Below are 18,416 nucleotides of genomic sequence, written 5' to 3'. Positions count from 1 at the left end.
TGTAGCCCGTCTATCCCATCAGTCAGATACGTTTTTATAGGCATTTATTTCTGTCGTCTTAACAGGAGCACACGAGTGTGTGTAGGGAGTGGTTGGAATGCAATTGAGTGAATGAGGCACGCCGAGGAAAGGGAATTTAGGGAGAAGAACTGTATAATGCTTGGCTTCTTTCTTGTTGTGCCCCGCAAATGCACATGTACAAATGGCACACTAGAGTCAAAGCAAATGAATGTTGTCTTCAAGACCAAATTTCACTTTCCTGTTCTGGGAGCCACAAACACATTCCACCAAATAGCTTTACAGTATCATTTATTTTTTATTTTTTATAATCTCTGGCTAAAGTTGGAGCTTTGACGTCCGTTCCAATACTCATGTCCATCCCTAATTAGGGAAACCGTAGCGTAGTTGCAAGAACCCTATTGTTATATTGAACTGTTGGGTGTGAACACTGTAGAATATTTATAGAGAACTGCACCTACCACAGGAACGGACATGTAACTTGTCTCTGGGGGAAATGTGAACACGGTTGCCGTAGTAACAGGACTGCTGGGGGGAGGGGTCACTAGGAGTCCAGTTGTACAGATGTGTACCTGTTGAGGAGAGAAGACAGAAAGTCAGTCAACTTACTCAACCAATACCACTACCCTACAATATAATACTTTCAGGCATATACATTACACACAAAACAGTGTGCTAGAACAACAATGGCATTTTTCAACGATAGTTGCAACTGAATAGAGCTCCATCAGAAGGGACAGATGTCTTGGTCAATTTGTGCCAGTCTGTCCCCTCACATGCAGTCTCACATGGGTAGAAGTAGGCTGTCATGTTTGAACTAACAGACTAGTTATTTAATCTCTTAACCATCTCACACATGGTCTTAATGTCCCATTGAATGGAAATGTCGCCTTCACAGCAGTGGTGAACCCAATTGGCCAAATCAAACTGTGCTAGTGTCCCAATAACCAGATTGGCTGGGTTAGGTCATATGACTGCCAAGCACAAGTTTTAATTGGCTGGGTGAAGACAGGTGAGTGCTGAAGTCTCTTGCTGAGAGACAGGGAACCCCAGCGGTGTGACACTGACTCATTCACTGTGGCTGTCCTGCTAACAGGGCGATTCTGTTGGACACAGTCTCCTTGTACCATGTACTCTCCATCACTCCATGCATGACTGCCCCAGACAGAGCAGAGCTGCCTTTCTGGGTGAATCATTACAGAGGACCCACCTCAGACTCAATCAACTGTACCGTGTGGAAGGGGAAGGTGCAATCAGGCAAGACAGAAAGTACTAGGCTATATCTATCTGTGTTTTGCATTTTGTTATACATGTGTATGAGCTACATGGAACATGTGTGTGTATGCACAGCACTGGCACATCAATTACACTGGAAATTAACTGAAAATGTTCAGTTTTACAACAGGTCTGTTTTCATATACTGCAGGCTCCTTTATACATCTGACATAAAAGCAGTAGACAGAAGGCGTGTTCATTTCCATACGCTCTCTCTGGCCCCCCAGGAAACTACTGCTTCCCTTTCTGTCTGCTTTGAAGGAGGGAGAGAAGAGGAGCGAGAGAAAATGAGAGATACCGAGCCGCATAGATTTCGCCTGGGGAGTCTGTCTTTTTATTAAACACATTCATCTATAAATCAAACCCATCTTAAGTCCTATAGCTTCCAGGAGTGCATGGAGGATCTATAATACTGAGTGTGTCTGGTTCATAATTAGCGCAGATAAAGCCAGGTCTGGAGAGTTTAACATGATTCTCCCCTCATCACCCTGTGGGTCCACGGCTTTAGTGAGAGATGGATCACCCCAACATGAAAAGAACTGTCTGCACACACACACACAAACAAGCTCTGATAGCATAGTGAACACACACATACGAGAGCACTACGGGATGCCACCAGTTGTAGGAGGGCTTTGTGTGGCTGCTGTTTCCGATGGGAAGCTGTGGGTAAATCATGTCAGTGTGTCTGAGCTGTGTTGCAGCCCTGAGCCCCGGAAGGTGAGACAGAAGAGGACGCTAGGGTTGGCCGGTATACCATATACCGGTATTGATGCATGGACCGGTTTGAGTTTTATAACGGTAGTTTGGTTTGTTAAATGTGATAGTTTACTCCACTACTTGAGTCATCTCTCAGCTCTCTCTCCATGCCGCATTCCACACAGGCCTAGCCCCGTCACTCAAGGAGCACATTTGTTGTAGCTCGACCATGAGACATTTGCTTTCATTCTGCATGGTCATGCAACAATGTTGAGGCAAATGTTCTGCTTGGTTCTTAATACAAATCCACAAGCGTTCTATAATTCATTTGTTTCTTACATGTGCAAACATCTACATAGTTTGTCTTTCATTAGCAAGTTGTGGCTAAATCGTGTTAGCCACTAATGCTAATCGCTAATTTCGTGTTAGCCGCTAATGCTAATCGCTAGTTAGATGGCTAGCTAATAAATGTACTGAGTCCGAGCAAACGCTAGTTAGATGGCTAGCTGTTGCCAGATAATATAATGTTAATTTCTCTACCATAAGCTACCTCCAATGTCGTTTTAGACAATACGGCCGTACGTCCAACGGGCCTCAACTGCAGACCGCGTGTATGGCGTTGTGTGGGCGAGCATTTTGATATTTTATTAGGATCCCCATTAGCTGTTGCAAAAGCAGCAGCTACTCTTCCTGGGGTCCACACAAAACATAATACAGAATGACATAATACAGAGCATCAATAGACAAAAACAGCTCAAGGACAGAACTACATGCATTTTTTTAAAAGACACGTAGCCTACATATATCAATGCATACACACAAACTATCTAGGTCAAATAGGGGGAGAGGCATTGTGCCGCGAGGTGTTGCTTCATCTGTTTTTTGAAACCAGGTTTGCTGTTTATTTGAGCAATATGAGATGTAAGTTCCGTGCAATAAGGGCTCTATATAATACTGTATGCTTTCTTGAATTTGTTCTGGGGACTGTGCAAAGACCCCTGGTAGCATGTCTGGTGGGATAAGTGTGTGTGTCAGAGCTGTGTGTAAGTTGACTATGCAAACAATTTCGGATTTTCAACACATTGTTTCTTAGAAAACGAAGTAGTGATGCAGTGAGTCTCTCCTCAACTCTTAGCCAAGAGAGACTGGCATGCATAGTATTTATATCAGCCCTCTGATTACAATTAAGAGCAAAACGTGCTGCTCTGTTCTGGGCCAGCTGCAGCTTAACTAGGCATTTCCTTGCCGCACTGGACCACACGACTGGACAATAATCAAGATTAGACCAAACTTTTTTTTGTCGTTCTGCCCATAATTTCATTGATAGGTCAACATTGTGAACAGTGTGCCCCATGGTGGCAGTGGGGTTATGGTATGGGGAGGCATAAGCTATGGACAACGAACATAATTTGCATTTTATCAACGGCATTTTGAATGCATAGAGATAGCGTGATGAGATCCTGAGTCACATTGTCGTGCCATTTATCTGCCGTCATCACCTCATGTTTCAGCATGATAATGCAAGGCCCCATGTTGAAAGGATCTGTACACAATTCCTAGAAGCTGAAAATTCTTCCATGGCCTGCATACTCAGACATATCACCAATTGAGCATGTTTGGGATGCTCTGGGTCGACATGTTCCAGTACCCCGCCAATATCCAGCAATTTCACACAGCCATTGAGAGGAGTGGGACAACATTCCACAGGCCACAATCAACATCATAATCAGCTCTATGCAAAGGAGATGTGTTGAGCTGCATAAGGCAAATGGTGGTTACACCAGCTACTGACTGGTTTCCTGATCCACACACCTACCTTTATTTTTTTTTAAGGTATCTGTGACCAACAGATGCATATCTACAGTGCCCTCCACTAATATTGGCACCCTTGGAAAATATGACCAAACCGGGCTGTGAAAAAAAATGTCGCCATTGTTTATCCTCTTGGTCATTCATTCAAAATATTCACAAAAATCAAACCTTTAAAGTTAAATAATTGGAAGAAAAAATGAATTCTTATATATTTTTTTAATCTCAAATGTGTGCCACAATTATTCATTCAATACTTAGTGGAACCTCCCTTTGCCAAGATAACAGATCTGAGACTTCTCCTATAATATGTAATGAGGTTGGAGAACACATGGCAAGGGATCTGAGGCCATTCCGCCATACAGAATCTCTCCAGATCCCGAAGTCCACGCTTGTGGACTCTCTGCTTCAGCTCATCCCACAGGTTTTCTATCGGGTTCAGGTCAGGGGACTGGGATGGCCGTGGCAAAACCTTGATTCTGTGGTCAGTGAACCATTTGTGTGTTGATTTTGAGGTGTGCTTTGGATCATTGTCCTGCTGGAAGATTCAACCACGACCCAGTTTAAGCTTCCTAGCAGAAGCAGTCAGGTTTTGATTTAATATCTGCTGGTACTTGGAGTCTATGATACCATGTATCCTAACAAGTTGTCCAGGGCCTTTGGAAGAAAAACAGCCTCATAACATTAAAGATTCACCACCATACATCACAGTGGGGATGAGGTACTTTTTCGGCATGGTTGTCCTTCTGTCTACGCCAAACCCACCTCTGGTGTTTGTTTCCAAAAAGCTCTATTTTGGTCTCATCTGACCATAGAACCCAGTGCCATTGAAAGTTCCAGTAACGTTTGGCAAACTGTAGGTGCTTGAGTTGGTTGTTTGATGACAGCAAAGGCTTTTTATGGCAACCCTCCCAAACAACTTGTGGTTATGTACAAGACCCAACACAAAACCCAACTAACGTCTGCAATTCTCCAGCTGTGATCCTTGGAGATTCTTTGGCCACTGGAACCAGCCTCCTCAATGTGTGTGGGGTTCAATATAGACACACGTTCTCTTCCAGGCCGATTGCTAACATCTCCAGTTGCTTTAAATGTCTTAATTATTGCCCTGATAGAGGAAATGGGCATTTTCAAACCTTTGAGCTATTTTCTTATAGCCATTTCCTGATTTGTGCAGCTCAACAACCTTTTGTCGCACATCATTACTGTATTCTCGGGTCTTTCCCATAGTGAAGGATGACTATGGGAACTTGTCACCTCATATTTATACCCCAGTAAAACAGGAAGTTATGGCTTACCACTTAAGTGTTCGTAATCACTCAGATGAACTTAAAAATATGAATGGGAATATACTTCAGTTAGATTTTACTAATAACAACTTCTAGGGATGCCAAATTGTGGCACACATGTTTCAGAGAAAAATATTTATTTAATTTATTTCAATTTTTTTTCAATCATTTTACTTCAATTAAAGATTTGACTTTTGTGAATATTTTGAATGATAGACCAAGAGGATACACAGCAAAGAAACATTTTTCACAGCCCATTTTGCTCATATTTACAAAGGGTGCCAATATTATTGGAGGGCACTGTATATTGCCAATTATGTGAAATCCATAGATTAGGGGCTGATTTTCCTTATATGAACTGTAACTCAGTAATGTTTTGCATGTTACGTTAAGATGAATGCTGTCAAACCATAGACAAAGCCCTGTTGGCTTAATACAAAAACACATTTCAGAAAGACTATACTTATTTTGAGATACTTCAAACTTCAAGCCAAAAAACACTGATAAGATGAAGTCAACATCTGATCTTCATATAACGAGTGTATGGTCATTTGCAATATCAGTATAAAAGTCCCGACTCTGTATACCAGGCATGCTGGGGTGAGGCAGTTCTCCTCTACACTGTTCTCTGCTCAGCTGCAAAAAACTAAGCAACATTCTAAAGCTTTCCTCACTTCACAGCTTCCGTCGGTCACAGAACGTCTGCTTAAGACGCTGACAAATCTGTCTGTCATGTCCCCGGCCCCTCTCTCTCTACAGTGCCAGGCAACCACAGAGCAGCTGTGAGTTGTTGCCATTCCGAGGTTGCTGTGGAAACCTCGGGGGCTAAGCTGCAGTCTTTTTTGCGGGCGAGTGGAGTCACGCATCCATGATTTCAAACGCTTGGACCGAGCGATGGCCTGTTTTGAATGACGGGGGGAGAGAGGGAGGGAAGTGTGTGGTGACAGAAGGAGACTGGGAATCTTTGTCAGGGAAACAAACATCGGATGAAAACAAGAATGTTAGTTGAATCTGCTTGTTTGTGCTTGCTGCGTGAGCATCTTGCGTGCTCATTGTTTCCCCCTGTTCCTCTCTCCCACTCATTTCCCCTGATTAACAGGCCCAGATGGACAGTGTGAAGCCGACATGTGCAGGAGGCTGGACACACTGAGGGCTATGACAGACTTGGTGACAGAGAGGAGCACATCCATTTCCAAGACAGTCTATCATCAGCTATCCCATGAAATAAATGGCAGTGATTATACACTTGTCCATAGTATAGACACACAACCATAGACAAATGAGCTGCTATGCTGGACAACATGATGGTTTTTCAAATTGTAGTTTAAGGGGGACAATATTATTCAGAACAAAAATATGCAGTCAATTCTGGATGAATTCATTAATGGGGACAATAGGGGGAGAGTGTGGGTTCTGGACAAATTAAGTCCAGTGATCATACAGACTACTTCAGAGAGACATAAGGTTCTCCATTTAGTGGCTTCCTCGTTGAATACCCCTAGCCAAACAGTACAAAGACACTGGACTAGGGGGAACATAGAAGCCCTCTCCATTTTTCCCCTTCATCTCACCATACAGTATGTCATCTGTGAGGGTGCGCTGCAGAAGAGCCCTCCCTTATTATCTCCCATTTACTCCTGCCCTCCTCCCTATCTCACCTGTGAGGGTGCGCTGCAGGACAGTCCTCCGCTGATCTCTCCGATGCGTGCGGCTGCCGTGGGGTTGGAGGAGCTGATGAGGACGGGCCCACTGATCTCCATGGAGTGTCTCTGGGGGGGCGGGGCCAGACAGGGCTTGTGGGACATGGTGAGGGAAGTAAACGAGTGGCGCTTCTTACTGTTCTTCTTCTCCCCGGCCCGGTGGGGGCCACCGTTACTCTGGGGGCCCGATGAGGCCCCCTCGCCAGAGTCCCCACTGGAGTCCCCAGGCTTGTCCAACTCAATCAGCTGACGGGCTGCTGTGTTAAACTACAGGAGGAGTGAGGGAAGAGGGGAAGGAAAGGAGGGCAGGATGGGGTAGATATGAGAGAAAAGGAGTCGTTGTCGTTAATATGATAATGAAAGCCGTAACTCTTCATAATAAACCTAGTTGGAGTAAGAACCACCCTGTGCCTTTATCTGATGGGAGAAAGCAGTAGGCTGAGAATGCTGCCAGTACCAGGGGGTTGAGAGAGAACCTTGGGCTCAGGGGGAGTGGGAGTCAACGGTTTTCAGGCAGGCAGCGGAGCAGACAGCAGCCTTTCATGTGATGTAGGAATCAAAGGAGGAACACTAAAAAGGGTTTAGCTAATCACAGGGAGAACAAGGGAGCACTCCACGACACAGATAGCCCCGAGCTGCTCTCCCTCTACTTGGGACATAAAAGTGGAGAATTTCACACCAATCCTGAGGGGCAGTGCTAAATGTGTACACACGTAGCACTAGATCAGATATACAGCCAAGTATATACAACCAAATATAGAATGGGTACCAGTATAAAATCACTGTACAGAAATAACTCAGACACAATCAAGTGAGCCTACAAAAAACTAGATTATAACTTGTCCTCCACGACAGTTCCAGAATTGCTCAAATTTTGTTTTAAAATGAAAGCTGTTTACTGTCTGACATATGCTGAATATACAGTAATCATCAGTTGCACATTTGTTTAAGTAACCTGTGCGAGACCCGAGTCAAAATGTCCTTCCTTGGAGGAAAACGTTGTATTTCTCTGCTGTGAAAACATAGTCAATTGCATCCATTAGTTGTTTTGCATCCGTTCTCTTCAAAATATCCACCCTTGGGATATTTTGAAAAATCTAAATCTGTCACATGAATAGTGCCATGAAAAATGAGAAGAAACATCTTTTAATTCTCCTCTGCTTCTAAGAATGTAATTTTCAATGTCAGAGTCAAAGATAACCTTCACAAAAGCATTCACACGGAAAATGTCTTGCCTTCTCAAATTGCCCTTCCTTTTATGGCAAGCCTCTGCCCACTCCCGGGCTTCTCTCTACCATTAGAAGTGTAACGATTCACCAAACCCACAGTTCAGTACGTATTTGGGGTCACGGTTCGGTTTCGGTACAGCAGGAAAATTAAATGCAATTAACAATCTTCAGCATTCACAAATGTTCCTGGCATTGTCTGTTGTGACAGGATTGTTATGTTAGGCCTCTTAAGGTTCCACTCTGATGCTGCGTTTGTAACCATGTGGGAGGTGGGAATTTACCAGTTGTGAAGTCATAAATGCCAGTTGGATGCATTCATGTGACTTGAAAGCTGATTGGCCAACAAGCTGCAACCAAACTAAAAGTACAGCTATCATGCTTGTAAACAAATTAGAGTTCATAAACAACATTAATATATTGCTTTTTATAAATAATGTTTTGTTATATTTAACTGCAGAAAATGCTGTCTGAGGCCTTTTCCTTAGTCGGTGATGTTAGAGGTTACCATTTGGGAGAAGTGGGTGCTCAGGATGATAGAGGAGTTTCCCACAAGTGATTACCAGTTGGAGGGGCGTTCAAGTGGATTTTTCCCATTCGCATGTGGTAAATTCCCACTTCCATCTGGGTTACGAATGCACCATGACACTGCCTCCTTCACTGTCAAATGCGCACTTGAGTCTCATAAAGGGGGTGGGTCTGTAGCATGGTACATCTCCCACTGCGGAGTAATGTGATGGGCTGTCACTGTTAAATAATCATCATTAAAATCATTAAAAACTTCTGCTTTGGCTTGCTTATATAGAGCGGGTAATATCTGTTTGCTGAAATGGGTGCAAGAGGTAAGTTCGTAACGTGGCTCAAGCACTTTCACGAGGTGCTAAAACTCCCTATTCTCAACAACCAGGAAGATTCAAATGAAAACAGAGATGACTGCTTTAAAAGATAAATAGCCTACAGTATAGGCTACAGGCCTATACAATTCAATAATATTGAAATCAATTTCATGTTCATTCAACTGAGTTCTATTTTGCTAATTGCAGGCTGCTGTCAAATGTTTGCCTCAATATATTTCGTGTAATGTGCGCCCAAATCTTGATTTTAGTGCATTAGGGTAAGCCGCCTCAATTTGTGCAGTCATGATAATATCTTTCTAGGAGCTGATCCGTCGTCAGTATTGTGGAATGATTCTAATGTTAATGTAGATTAAAATGGAGAAAGACAGCGCTGCTCTCAGATCAGCTTTCTTTTGATCCTATCAGTATCAACACGCCTCAACACCCACTTAGTGAACCTTCTCTGCGTGGTGTTTTGGGAAACGCATGTTACATCTTTGGTCGTTGTAGGAAAGATGCATTGTTAAAACACTCGTAAGCCTACATTCCATCACCATCGGGAAACCAGGCCCATTACACAGGTAAGGTTCCTACCAGCAGACAGTTCTCTCAGCAGTGATCATGGAAGCTTTTATAGGACAATGGTGAATTACCTCAGGATGTCAAGCTAAAGATGTCTAAAGCTTTTTAAAGCTGGCTGTATTTAAGGGGCACATGGAAATTTGGACAGCTGCTCAGAAGGTGCTCAATGACCAGTCAATCTAATGGCATGTTTAGTACTTTGGTGAAATATATTGTGACCGTTTTCATGGGTAAAGCAAAAGGGGAGAGCATTAATGTGTACATTTTGCAAGATGTCTAACAAAGCAACAACAAAAAAGATTGCACTAACATACTCTGCATTTTCCAACCTCTTACCTGAGGTAAAATGCTTGCCTGGACATATCAGGGACACTCCGGTTGTTAAGACTTGGAACATTTCGCTTACCTCAACATATGATATAGGGAAGATTCCAATTTTATCCCCCAGCATTCCCTCTGCCCAGTTTTCGTCCACTCTGCGAATCACAGTTAGAATATCATCCTAGAAGAGAAAAGATGCAGAGCTTGTTACTGGGAAGACTGTCATTAAAGATGCTGCTAAATAGGAGATTTTCAGATCTTCTAGGAACAAACACACAGGATAGAAGAATAATGAGGCTGAGAGAGAGAGAGAGACCATGTTTTATTACAACTTCCAGAAGTACCCAGTTAGGCTACATTATTAGAGTAATACAGTACAGTGGATCCTGTTTAAAAAGGAACAAGATAAGCACTTTTGTTTGCTGGATCGAATCCCGAGCTGACAAGATAAAAATCTGTCGTTGTGCCTCTGAACAAGGCAGTTAACCCACTGTTCCCCGGTAGGCTGTCATTGTAAAGGAGAATTTGTTCTTAACTGACTTTGCCTAATTAAATAAAGGTTTAAAAAAATTCAAAGATATAAAACAGCAGACTGCTTATAAAAGCCAAGGATAGAAAGCTCTAATCTACCCTTTCAGTTGATTAGAATAGATCGAGAAATGTAGTAATTTAGCAATGGTACAGTAGCCATCTAGTTCTAGGTGTGTGAGTGGATAACTGGTCCTCTACACTAGGAGGAAAAATGCCTTGCATCCGCAGGACACGTCTGCAGAAAGAGACAGAGCAACACAGTTTCACTGAGGTTTGGTCAGGGTTAAGCCACAGAGCTTTTACAATCAACAGTTGTTGAGATGTTAGATGCTCCAAACTCAGGAAAATTACAGCTTAGAAAAAACAGTATAGGTTGTAATTAAAACTCTTGCTAGAAACTGTAGTTCCAACTTTAGCGACAATGTCCTATGTGGTAGGGCTGTGGCCTGTACAGTGGTCTAGAACTCACCTTTGTGAAGGGCAGGCAGTCCTTGTCTGCCTCGTTATCTTTCAGCTCAAAGTCATAGAGGGCCTTGCACTGTGGCGGGGGCTGCGGCAGGGGCTTGATGATCTGGACAAAGTTGGTGGGGAAAAAGCCGTGGACTCCGCCCATCTCTCCGTGGTACCAATTCTCATCCACCTGGCGTCGCAGGATGATGACGTCACCCTTACTGAACTTGAGGTCCCCAGGTTCCTTGCCATCGTAGTTGTACAGTGCCTTGGCACAGGGCAGCTGGGGTACACCCTGTAGAGGGAGAGAAAGAGAGATGGAGTGTTCAGGCTGTGTCCAAAACATCAGGACTCATGCATAATTGAGCACCACTCAGAACCACATTAATTTTTCAAAACACAGAAGTGTAAATGTGGACCAGAGCCATTAGGGACAAGAGCACAGTGAGGGGTTGTAGTGATGGTCCATATGGGCCACTGACCACACGAGGGAATCAGGAATAAACCACCCTGACCTGGGTAGCGCCACACTTTCAGACAGACCCCATCACCCTCACAGCTAGCATTTCACTCACTCATTGTATAATCTTCTTCCACCAAGTCAGAGTGTGCCTCAGTCACCACTCACTGACATTCATTCTCTGTTGCTTTCTAACCGAGAAAGAGACCCAAATGATGTACCGAAAAGAATCTTGGCCCAAAACAGACACCAGTTACTATGGAAACCGAAGAAAAGTGTGAAAGCCTACTTGTTATGGGAACATGCAGAAACAAGAGAAAAGTAAACTGCATTCCCAAAACAAGGAGTAAACTAAATGTGCATCAATAGCTTGGTTTCCATCTAATTGGCAACAGATTTTCATGCGAATATTCTAAAATGAATTAAGCGAGAAACCGCAAAAGTAATTTTTATGTGCACTACGTCATCACGCACAGCTTTTTATCTGCAATAAGTGAATTTGATGGTAACACATCTCTGGTGGTATGCACATTTACAATCAGAGATGCATTTCCATCAAATTGACTTGTTGAAGCGAAAAGGCTGTGCGTGACGTAGGGCACATAAAAATTACTTCTGCAGTTAAATTCCCATGTACGAATAAAAATACAAGTTAAATGGGTTTCCATCGCATTTTCAACTCTACTCATGGTTTTGTGACCAATATTTTTGCATTATATAGTGAATGTGCCCACTCTGGTCTTGGCACATGCGCTCTAGCCAACAGCTTGCATATACAGTGCAGTATAGCCTACATGATGAGAATATTATGGACAAAAGAGCAAGATTATTTTTATTTGCGAACGACAAATAATATTTATTGGAAAGGAGCATCAAGATCACTGTGCACTTTCACCACCCTGTGAAGTTCATCATATCTCATTTCACCTGGTGCCTAATAAAGTGTACGGTTTCCTGAGTTGTAGTGGGAGGGACACAGAACATACCATTGAGTGACTCCAAGTTTTTTTCCGAAATGGTTACTATGTCAATATTTGGGCATAAAAGTGTTTCCACTGCCATTTATTGCATAATTCAATTTTAGACAAAAAGATCCCACCTTGTCTAGCGTATTTTGTTTTGTCAACATTTGGAAAGTTTACTGACAAATTTGCTGTTTCCATCAGGCCTGTCATGACATTTCTATCCGACATGTAAACTCGGCAAAAAAAGAAACGTCTTTCAGCAAACTTAACATGTGTAAATATTTGTATGAACATAAGATTCAACAGACAAACTGAACAAGTTCCACAGACATGTGACTAACAGAAATGGAATAATGTGTCCCTGAACAAAGGGGGGGTCAACATCAAAAAGTAACAGCCAGTATCTGGTGTGGCCACCAGCTGCATTAAGTACTGCAGTGCATCTCCTCCTCATGGACTGCACCAGATTTGCCAGTTCTTGCTGTGAGATGTTACCCCACTCTTCCACCAAGGCACCTGCAAGTTCCCGGACATTTCTGGGGGGTAATGGCCCTAGCCCTCACCCTCCGATCCAACAGTCCCAGATGTACTCAATGGGATTGAGATCCAGGCTCTTCGCTGACAATGGCAGAACACTGACATTCCTGTCTTGCAGGAAATCACGCACAGAACGAGCAGTATGGCTGGTGGCATTGTCATGCTGGAGGGTCATGTCAGGATGAGCCTGCAGGAAGGTAACCACATGAGAGAGGAGGACGTCTTCCCTGTAACGCACAGCGTTGAGATTGCCTGCAATGACAACAAGCTCAGTCCGATGATGCTGTGACACACCGCCCCAGACCATGACGGACCCTCCACATCGATCCCACTCCAGACTACAGGCCTCGGTGTAACATTCATTCCTTCGACGATAAACGTGAATCCGACCATCCACCTGGTGAGACAAAACCGCGACTCGTCAGTGAAGAGCACTTTTTGCCAGTCCTGTCTGGTCCAGCGACGGTGGGTTTGTGCCCATAGACGACGTTGTTGCCGGTGATGTCTGGTGAGGACCTGCCTTACAACAGGCCTACATGCCCTCAGTCCAGCCTCTCTCAGCCTATTGCAGACAGTCTGAGCACTGATGGAGGGATTGTGCATTCCTGGTGTAACTCGGACAGTTGTTGTTGCCATCCTGTACCTGTCCCGCAGGTGTGATGTTCGGATGTACCGATCCTGTGCAGGTGTTGTTACATGTGGTCTGCCACTGCGAGGACGATCAGCTGTCCGTTTGTCTCCCTGTAGCGCTATCTTAGGCGTCTCACAGTACGGACATTACAATTTATTTCCCTGGCCACATCTGCAGTCCTCATTGCAGCATGCCTAAGGCACGTTCACGCAAATGAGCAGGGACCCTGGGCATCTTTCTTTTGGTGTTGTTCAGAGTCAGTAGAAAGGCCTCTTTAGTGTCCTAAGTTTTCATAACTGTGACCTTAATTGCCTAACGTCTGTAAGCTGTTAGTGTCTTAACGACCGTTCCACAGGTGCATGTTGATTAATTGTTTATGGTTCATTGAACAAGCATGGGAAACAGGGTTGAATCCCTTTACAATGAAGATCTGTGAAGTTATTTGGTTTATCTGAATGTGTGTGACACTGAATGGGTCTTGTTGGGTGGCTTTTTAAATGAGAAAGTCTATTATAGTACAGGATCAGTGTGATGAGCTTGGCTGGCTCACTGTATGTATGCATGTCTGTCTGTGTAATACAGAAGTCTAAATGCCCCAGACCTGGCCCAGTTCTCTCCCTGAGGAAGGTTAGGTGGTCTCGACTCGCTAGTCTGGAGCCCTGAAAGGACCATTCAGGGGTGACAACACAGAGGGGACGGGAAGGCTCAATGAACCCCATTCAAGATGGCTGTCCAAGAGGGCGGCACCAATCCAAAAAGCCTCTACCCCCTCACATCCCTCCCTCTACTCTGTTAGAGGCCTTTGATAGTGCTCAGAAACACAAATACTACCGACAGCGTCAATCTGAGCACTGACAGATGAAATTAACCAGATATCAGGGAGAAAGATAGTCAGAGGTAAAGAGAAATAAGGAAAATGAGGGTCTGGGACAGAGCGAGAGCTCAGCGCGAGGCGGCAGGCAGACAGACCGAGCGCGCGAGGCGGCAGAGAGCGAGAGAGAGGCGGCAGAGAGCGAGAGAGAGGCGGCAGAGAGCGAGAGAGAGAGGCGGCAGAGAGCGAGAGAGAGAGGCGGCAGAGAGCGAGAGAGGCGGCAGAGAGCGAGAGAGGCGGCAGAGAGCGAGAGAGGCGGCAGAGAGCGAGGCGGCAGAGAGCGAGGCGGCAGAGAGCGAGGCGGCAGAGAGCGAGGCGGCAGAGAGAGAGGCGGCAGAGAGAGAGGCGGCAGAGAGAGAGGCGGCAGAGAGAGAGGCGGCAGAGAGAGAGGCGGCAGAGAGAGAGGCGGCAGAGAGAGAGGCGGCAGAGAGAGAGGCGGCAGAGAGAGAGAGAGAGGCGGCAGAGAGAGAGAGAGAGAGAGAGGCGGCAGAGAGAGAGTCGGCAGAGAGAGAGAGAGAGAGAGGCGGCAGAGAGAGAGGCGGCAGAGAGAGAGAGAGAGAGAGAGGCGGCAGAGAGAGAGAGAGAGAGAGAGAGAGAGCGGCAGAGAGAGAGAGAGGCGGCAGAGAGAGAGAGAGAGAGAGGCGGCAGAGAGAGAGAGAGAGCGCACGCGAGCGAGAGCGAGGCGGCAGAGAGAGAGAGAGAGAGAGCGCGCGAGACGGAAGTGTTTAGAGCTGGCAGGCGCTGCAGTCTTGTTAAAGGCTAACGAAGCGTTTAGCGGCTGAGAGTAGAATGAGAGTACAGAACACAGAGCTGTGAAGCTGAGCCAGGGTGACATCACCCGCTGCACACAATCACACAGCCCTGCCTGGACTTGGCCTGGGCCTCACAGCCAATCACACGCTGCACAGGATGGCCAGGGCTGTGAGGTGGGGGTGTGAGGGGGCCTGGGGGAGAAAGAATTGATGAGCGGGGCAGGCAGCCCCCTCAGCCAGCACGCTGCTGCTGCTCTAGAACTGGTCTCTGAGGGGAAAGCAGGTCTTTGAGTCAGCCTGGCCCTGTGCTGTCAGGGAGCATTGTGATGTAAAAGCACATTAGTGATGTACATTGTGATGTACATTGTGATGTAAAAGCACATTAGTGATGTACATTGTGATGTAAAAGCACATCAGGTTCTGCAGAAGAGGGGGAGGAGATCCAAAAGCTGACCCCTCCTGTCTCAGCCTCCAGTATTTATGCTGCAGTAGTTTATGTGTCGGGGGGCTAAGGTCAGTCTGTTATATCTGGAATATTTCTCCGGTCTTATCCGGTGTCCTGTTTGAATTTAAGTATGCTCTCTCTAATTCTCTCTTTCTCTCTCTCGGAGGACCTGAGCCCTAGGACCATGCCTCAGGACTACCTGGCCTGATGACACCTTGCTGTCCCCAGTCCACCTGGCCGTGCTGCTGCTCCAGTTTAAACTGTTCTGCCTGTGGCTATGGAACCGTGACCTGTTCACTGGACGTGCTACCTGTCCCAGACCTGCTGTTTTCAACTCTCCTAAGACAGCAGGAGCGGTAGAGATACTCTCAATGATTGGCTATGAAAAGCCAACTGACATTTACTCCTGAGGTGCTGACCTGTTGCACCTTCGACAACCCCTGTGATTATTATTATTTGACCATGCTGGTCATTTATGAACATTTGAACATCTTGGCCATGTGCTGTTATAATCTCCACCCGGCACAGCCAGAAGAGGACTGGCCACCCCTCATAGCCTGGTTCCTCTCTAGGTTTCTTCCTAGGTTTTGGCCTTTCTAGGGAGTTCTTCCTAGCCACTGTGCTTCTACACCTGCATTGCTTGCTGTTTGGGGTTTTAGGCTGGGTTTCTGTACAGCACTGAGATATCAGCTGATGTAAGAAGGGCTTTATAAATAAATTTGATTTGAAAAGCAGGACTGATATGAACATTTGTACAATCGGACTGTACAATTCAGGTAGCCTCATTTTTATGACATGGCTGTTTGTTCAACAATGGTCCAAATGCAGTGCTCTAGACACGGCACTACACAACAGAACCAGAACTACACTCAGTGAATTGACTATAATCTCCTCACAAGCCCATTGCTCTGCAGTCCAGGAGTGTTTTCCCCTACATACCCCTCTTCTGGCCTCACACAAGAGGGGCTGTCAGCAGATTTACATTTCCCTGTTTCACCCAGCTTAACAGAGGGAGAGAGAGAGAGACAGAGTGGAGAAAGAGAGACGGTGGGGGGGTTGAAGAGAGGGAGTGGGCTTCTGAATGGAAGAGTTGGTCTGTATGAATGAGATGGAAAAGGAGGGGGGGAGGAGGGGGGTGGGTGTTTCCGGTTTGCAACCATGGAAACTATGCAGATGTGTCTGAACTGGACCAACATGCATGAGTTGAATCCAGGCTTCAGTCCAGTCCCAAACACCTCGAGGTCAGCTCCCCACCCCACAGTTGTAGTTTCCAACAAGCCAATTTTCTACTTAGTTTAGCACAGAAAACATGGTAATTAACTACAATGGCCATAATCCATTGTCCGTTGTGTGTTTCTTTGACACCTGCTACGTAAAAGAGAAGAATGCATAATCGAGAGAGATAGAGCAGTTGCTTCACAAGGTATGAAAATACCTGAAAATACCTGATCTAAGTGATTGATAGTTGGTACTCAGGAGTCAAAGTATGCCTTATTTACTCTGAAGAACTAATAACATTTTGTTTTTGTCAGACAGCAGCAGCTCTAGAGATGAGATGATGACCCGGAATTAAATAAAGTCATCAAATAAAATAAATGTAATACAGAAAACTGAAATATTGTATTAAAGTAATGTGAATAAATGATGGTTAATAAGTGATAAGCAGTATTAGGCAGTCACTACCATCATGGGACTTTTATTCATTGCTTTATTCTGTGTTGTTACAGCATTCAACTCACATAATGCAAACTGCACGAATCCCTCAACACTAGGAGAGACACACTACTGGGTTTCTCAATGTACCAGTCTCTGCCAGTGCCTGCTTGTTTATAAAAGAGAGAGAGTATCCTCCATCCAACCCCACACATATGGTACAATCCAGCTAGTCTCTTTCCAGAATGAGAGTCACTGTGCCAGTGTTTTTATGGCTTTTCCCCTCACCCAGAGAGCGAGGCAGACAGAACAGACTGCATTAAGGGACATCTTCCCTCCTTGCCGCAGCTCAGCCTCTCCACTCCCACAGATAAAGCCATGTCACCTCCCACCAATGTGTTGTGTTGAGGTGGCCGGGCCCAGATCACATCCCTTCCCAGCAATGAGATGGAGATCTATAATATAAACCCAACATTAAAGTGTTGATCCTATGTTTCATGTGTTGAAATAAATGATCCCAGAAATGTTCTATACGCACAAAAAAACATATTTCTCTCAAATCTTGTGTACAAATTTGTTAACATCCCTGTTAGTGAGCATTTCTCCTTTGCCAAGATAATCTACCCACCTGACAGGTCTGGCATATTAAGAATCTGATTTAACAGCATGATTACAAAGGTGCACCTTGTGCTGGGGACAATAAAAGGCCACTCTAAATTGTGTAGTTTTGTCACAACACAATGCCACAAATGTCTCAAGTGTTGAGGGAGCATGCAATTGGCATGCTGACTACAGGAATGTCCACCAGAGCTGTTGCCAGAGAATTGAATGTTCATTTCTCTACCATAAGCTGGCTACAACGTCAATTTAGAGAATATGGCGGTACGTCCAACCGGCCTCACAACCGCAGGCCTCACAACCGCAGAGCACGTGTAACCACGCCAGCCCAGGACCTCCACATCCGGCTTCTTCACCAGTGAGATCGTCTGAGACCAGCCATCCGGACAGCAGATGAAACAGAGTATTTCTGTCTGTAATAAAGCCCTTTTGTGGCAAAAAAACTCTTTCTGATTGGCTGGGCCTGGCTCCCCAGTGGGTGGGCCCCTGCCCAGGCATGTGAAATCCATAGATTAGGGCGTAATTAATTTCAATTGACTGATTTCCTTATATGAACTGTAACTCCGTAAAATTGTTGAAATTGTTGCATGTTCCATTTATATTTTTGTTCCGTATAGATACTAAGGCTTTAATTACAGCTCTCTCCCTCCCTCCCTAGCCCACATAAACAGCTGCTCTGAAAGAAACGTTTAAATGGAAGTCATCATTCAGCGGCATAACTCTGTAAGACAGACAGAGCACGTCTAATGAG

At 45.0% G+C, this 18,416-nt stretch overlaps 1 protein-coding gene across 4 annotated transcripts in view; it reads right to left on the bottom strand.

The window, feature by feature from the left end:
* The window catches only part of LOC106560245 (E3 ubiquitin-protein ligase SH3RF1), a 63,005-nt gene that overhangs the window by 19,008 nt on the left and 25,581 nt on the right, over positions 1-18,416 (bottom strand). For all 4 annotated transcript variants that reach the window (XM_014122902.2, XM_014122904.2, XM_014122905.2 and 1 more), the window contains 4 exons: positions 10,753-11,028; positions 9,838-9,933; positions 6,746-7,054; positions 480-590 (listed from right to left, as the gene is read on the bottom strand). In XM_014122902.2, coding sequence (XP_013978377.2) covers positions 480-590; positions 6,746-7,054; positions 9,838-9,933; positions 10,753-11,028 — 792 coding nt within the window. The remainder of the gene's footprint in view (positions 1-479; positions 591-6,745; positions 7,055-9,837; positions 9,934-10,752; positions 11,029-18,416) is intronic.

Source organism: Salmo salar, chromosome ssa10 (genome assembly GCF_905237065.1).
Source record: "Salmo salar chromosome ssa10, Ssal_v3.1, whole genome shotgun sequence".
NCBI lineage: Eukaryota > Metazoa > Chordata > Actinopteri > Salmoniformes > Salmonidae > Salmo > Salmo salar.
Note: the sequence above shows the minus strand (reverse complement) of the source record. Positions and strands in the feature narration are given on the sequence as shown.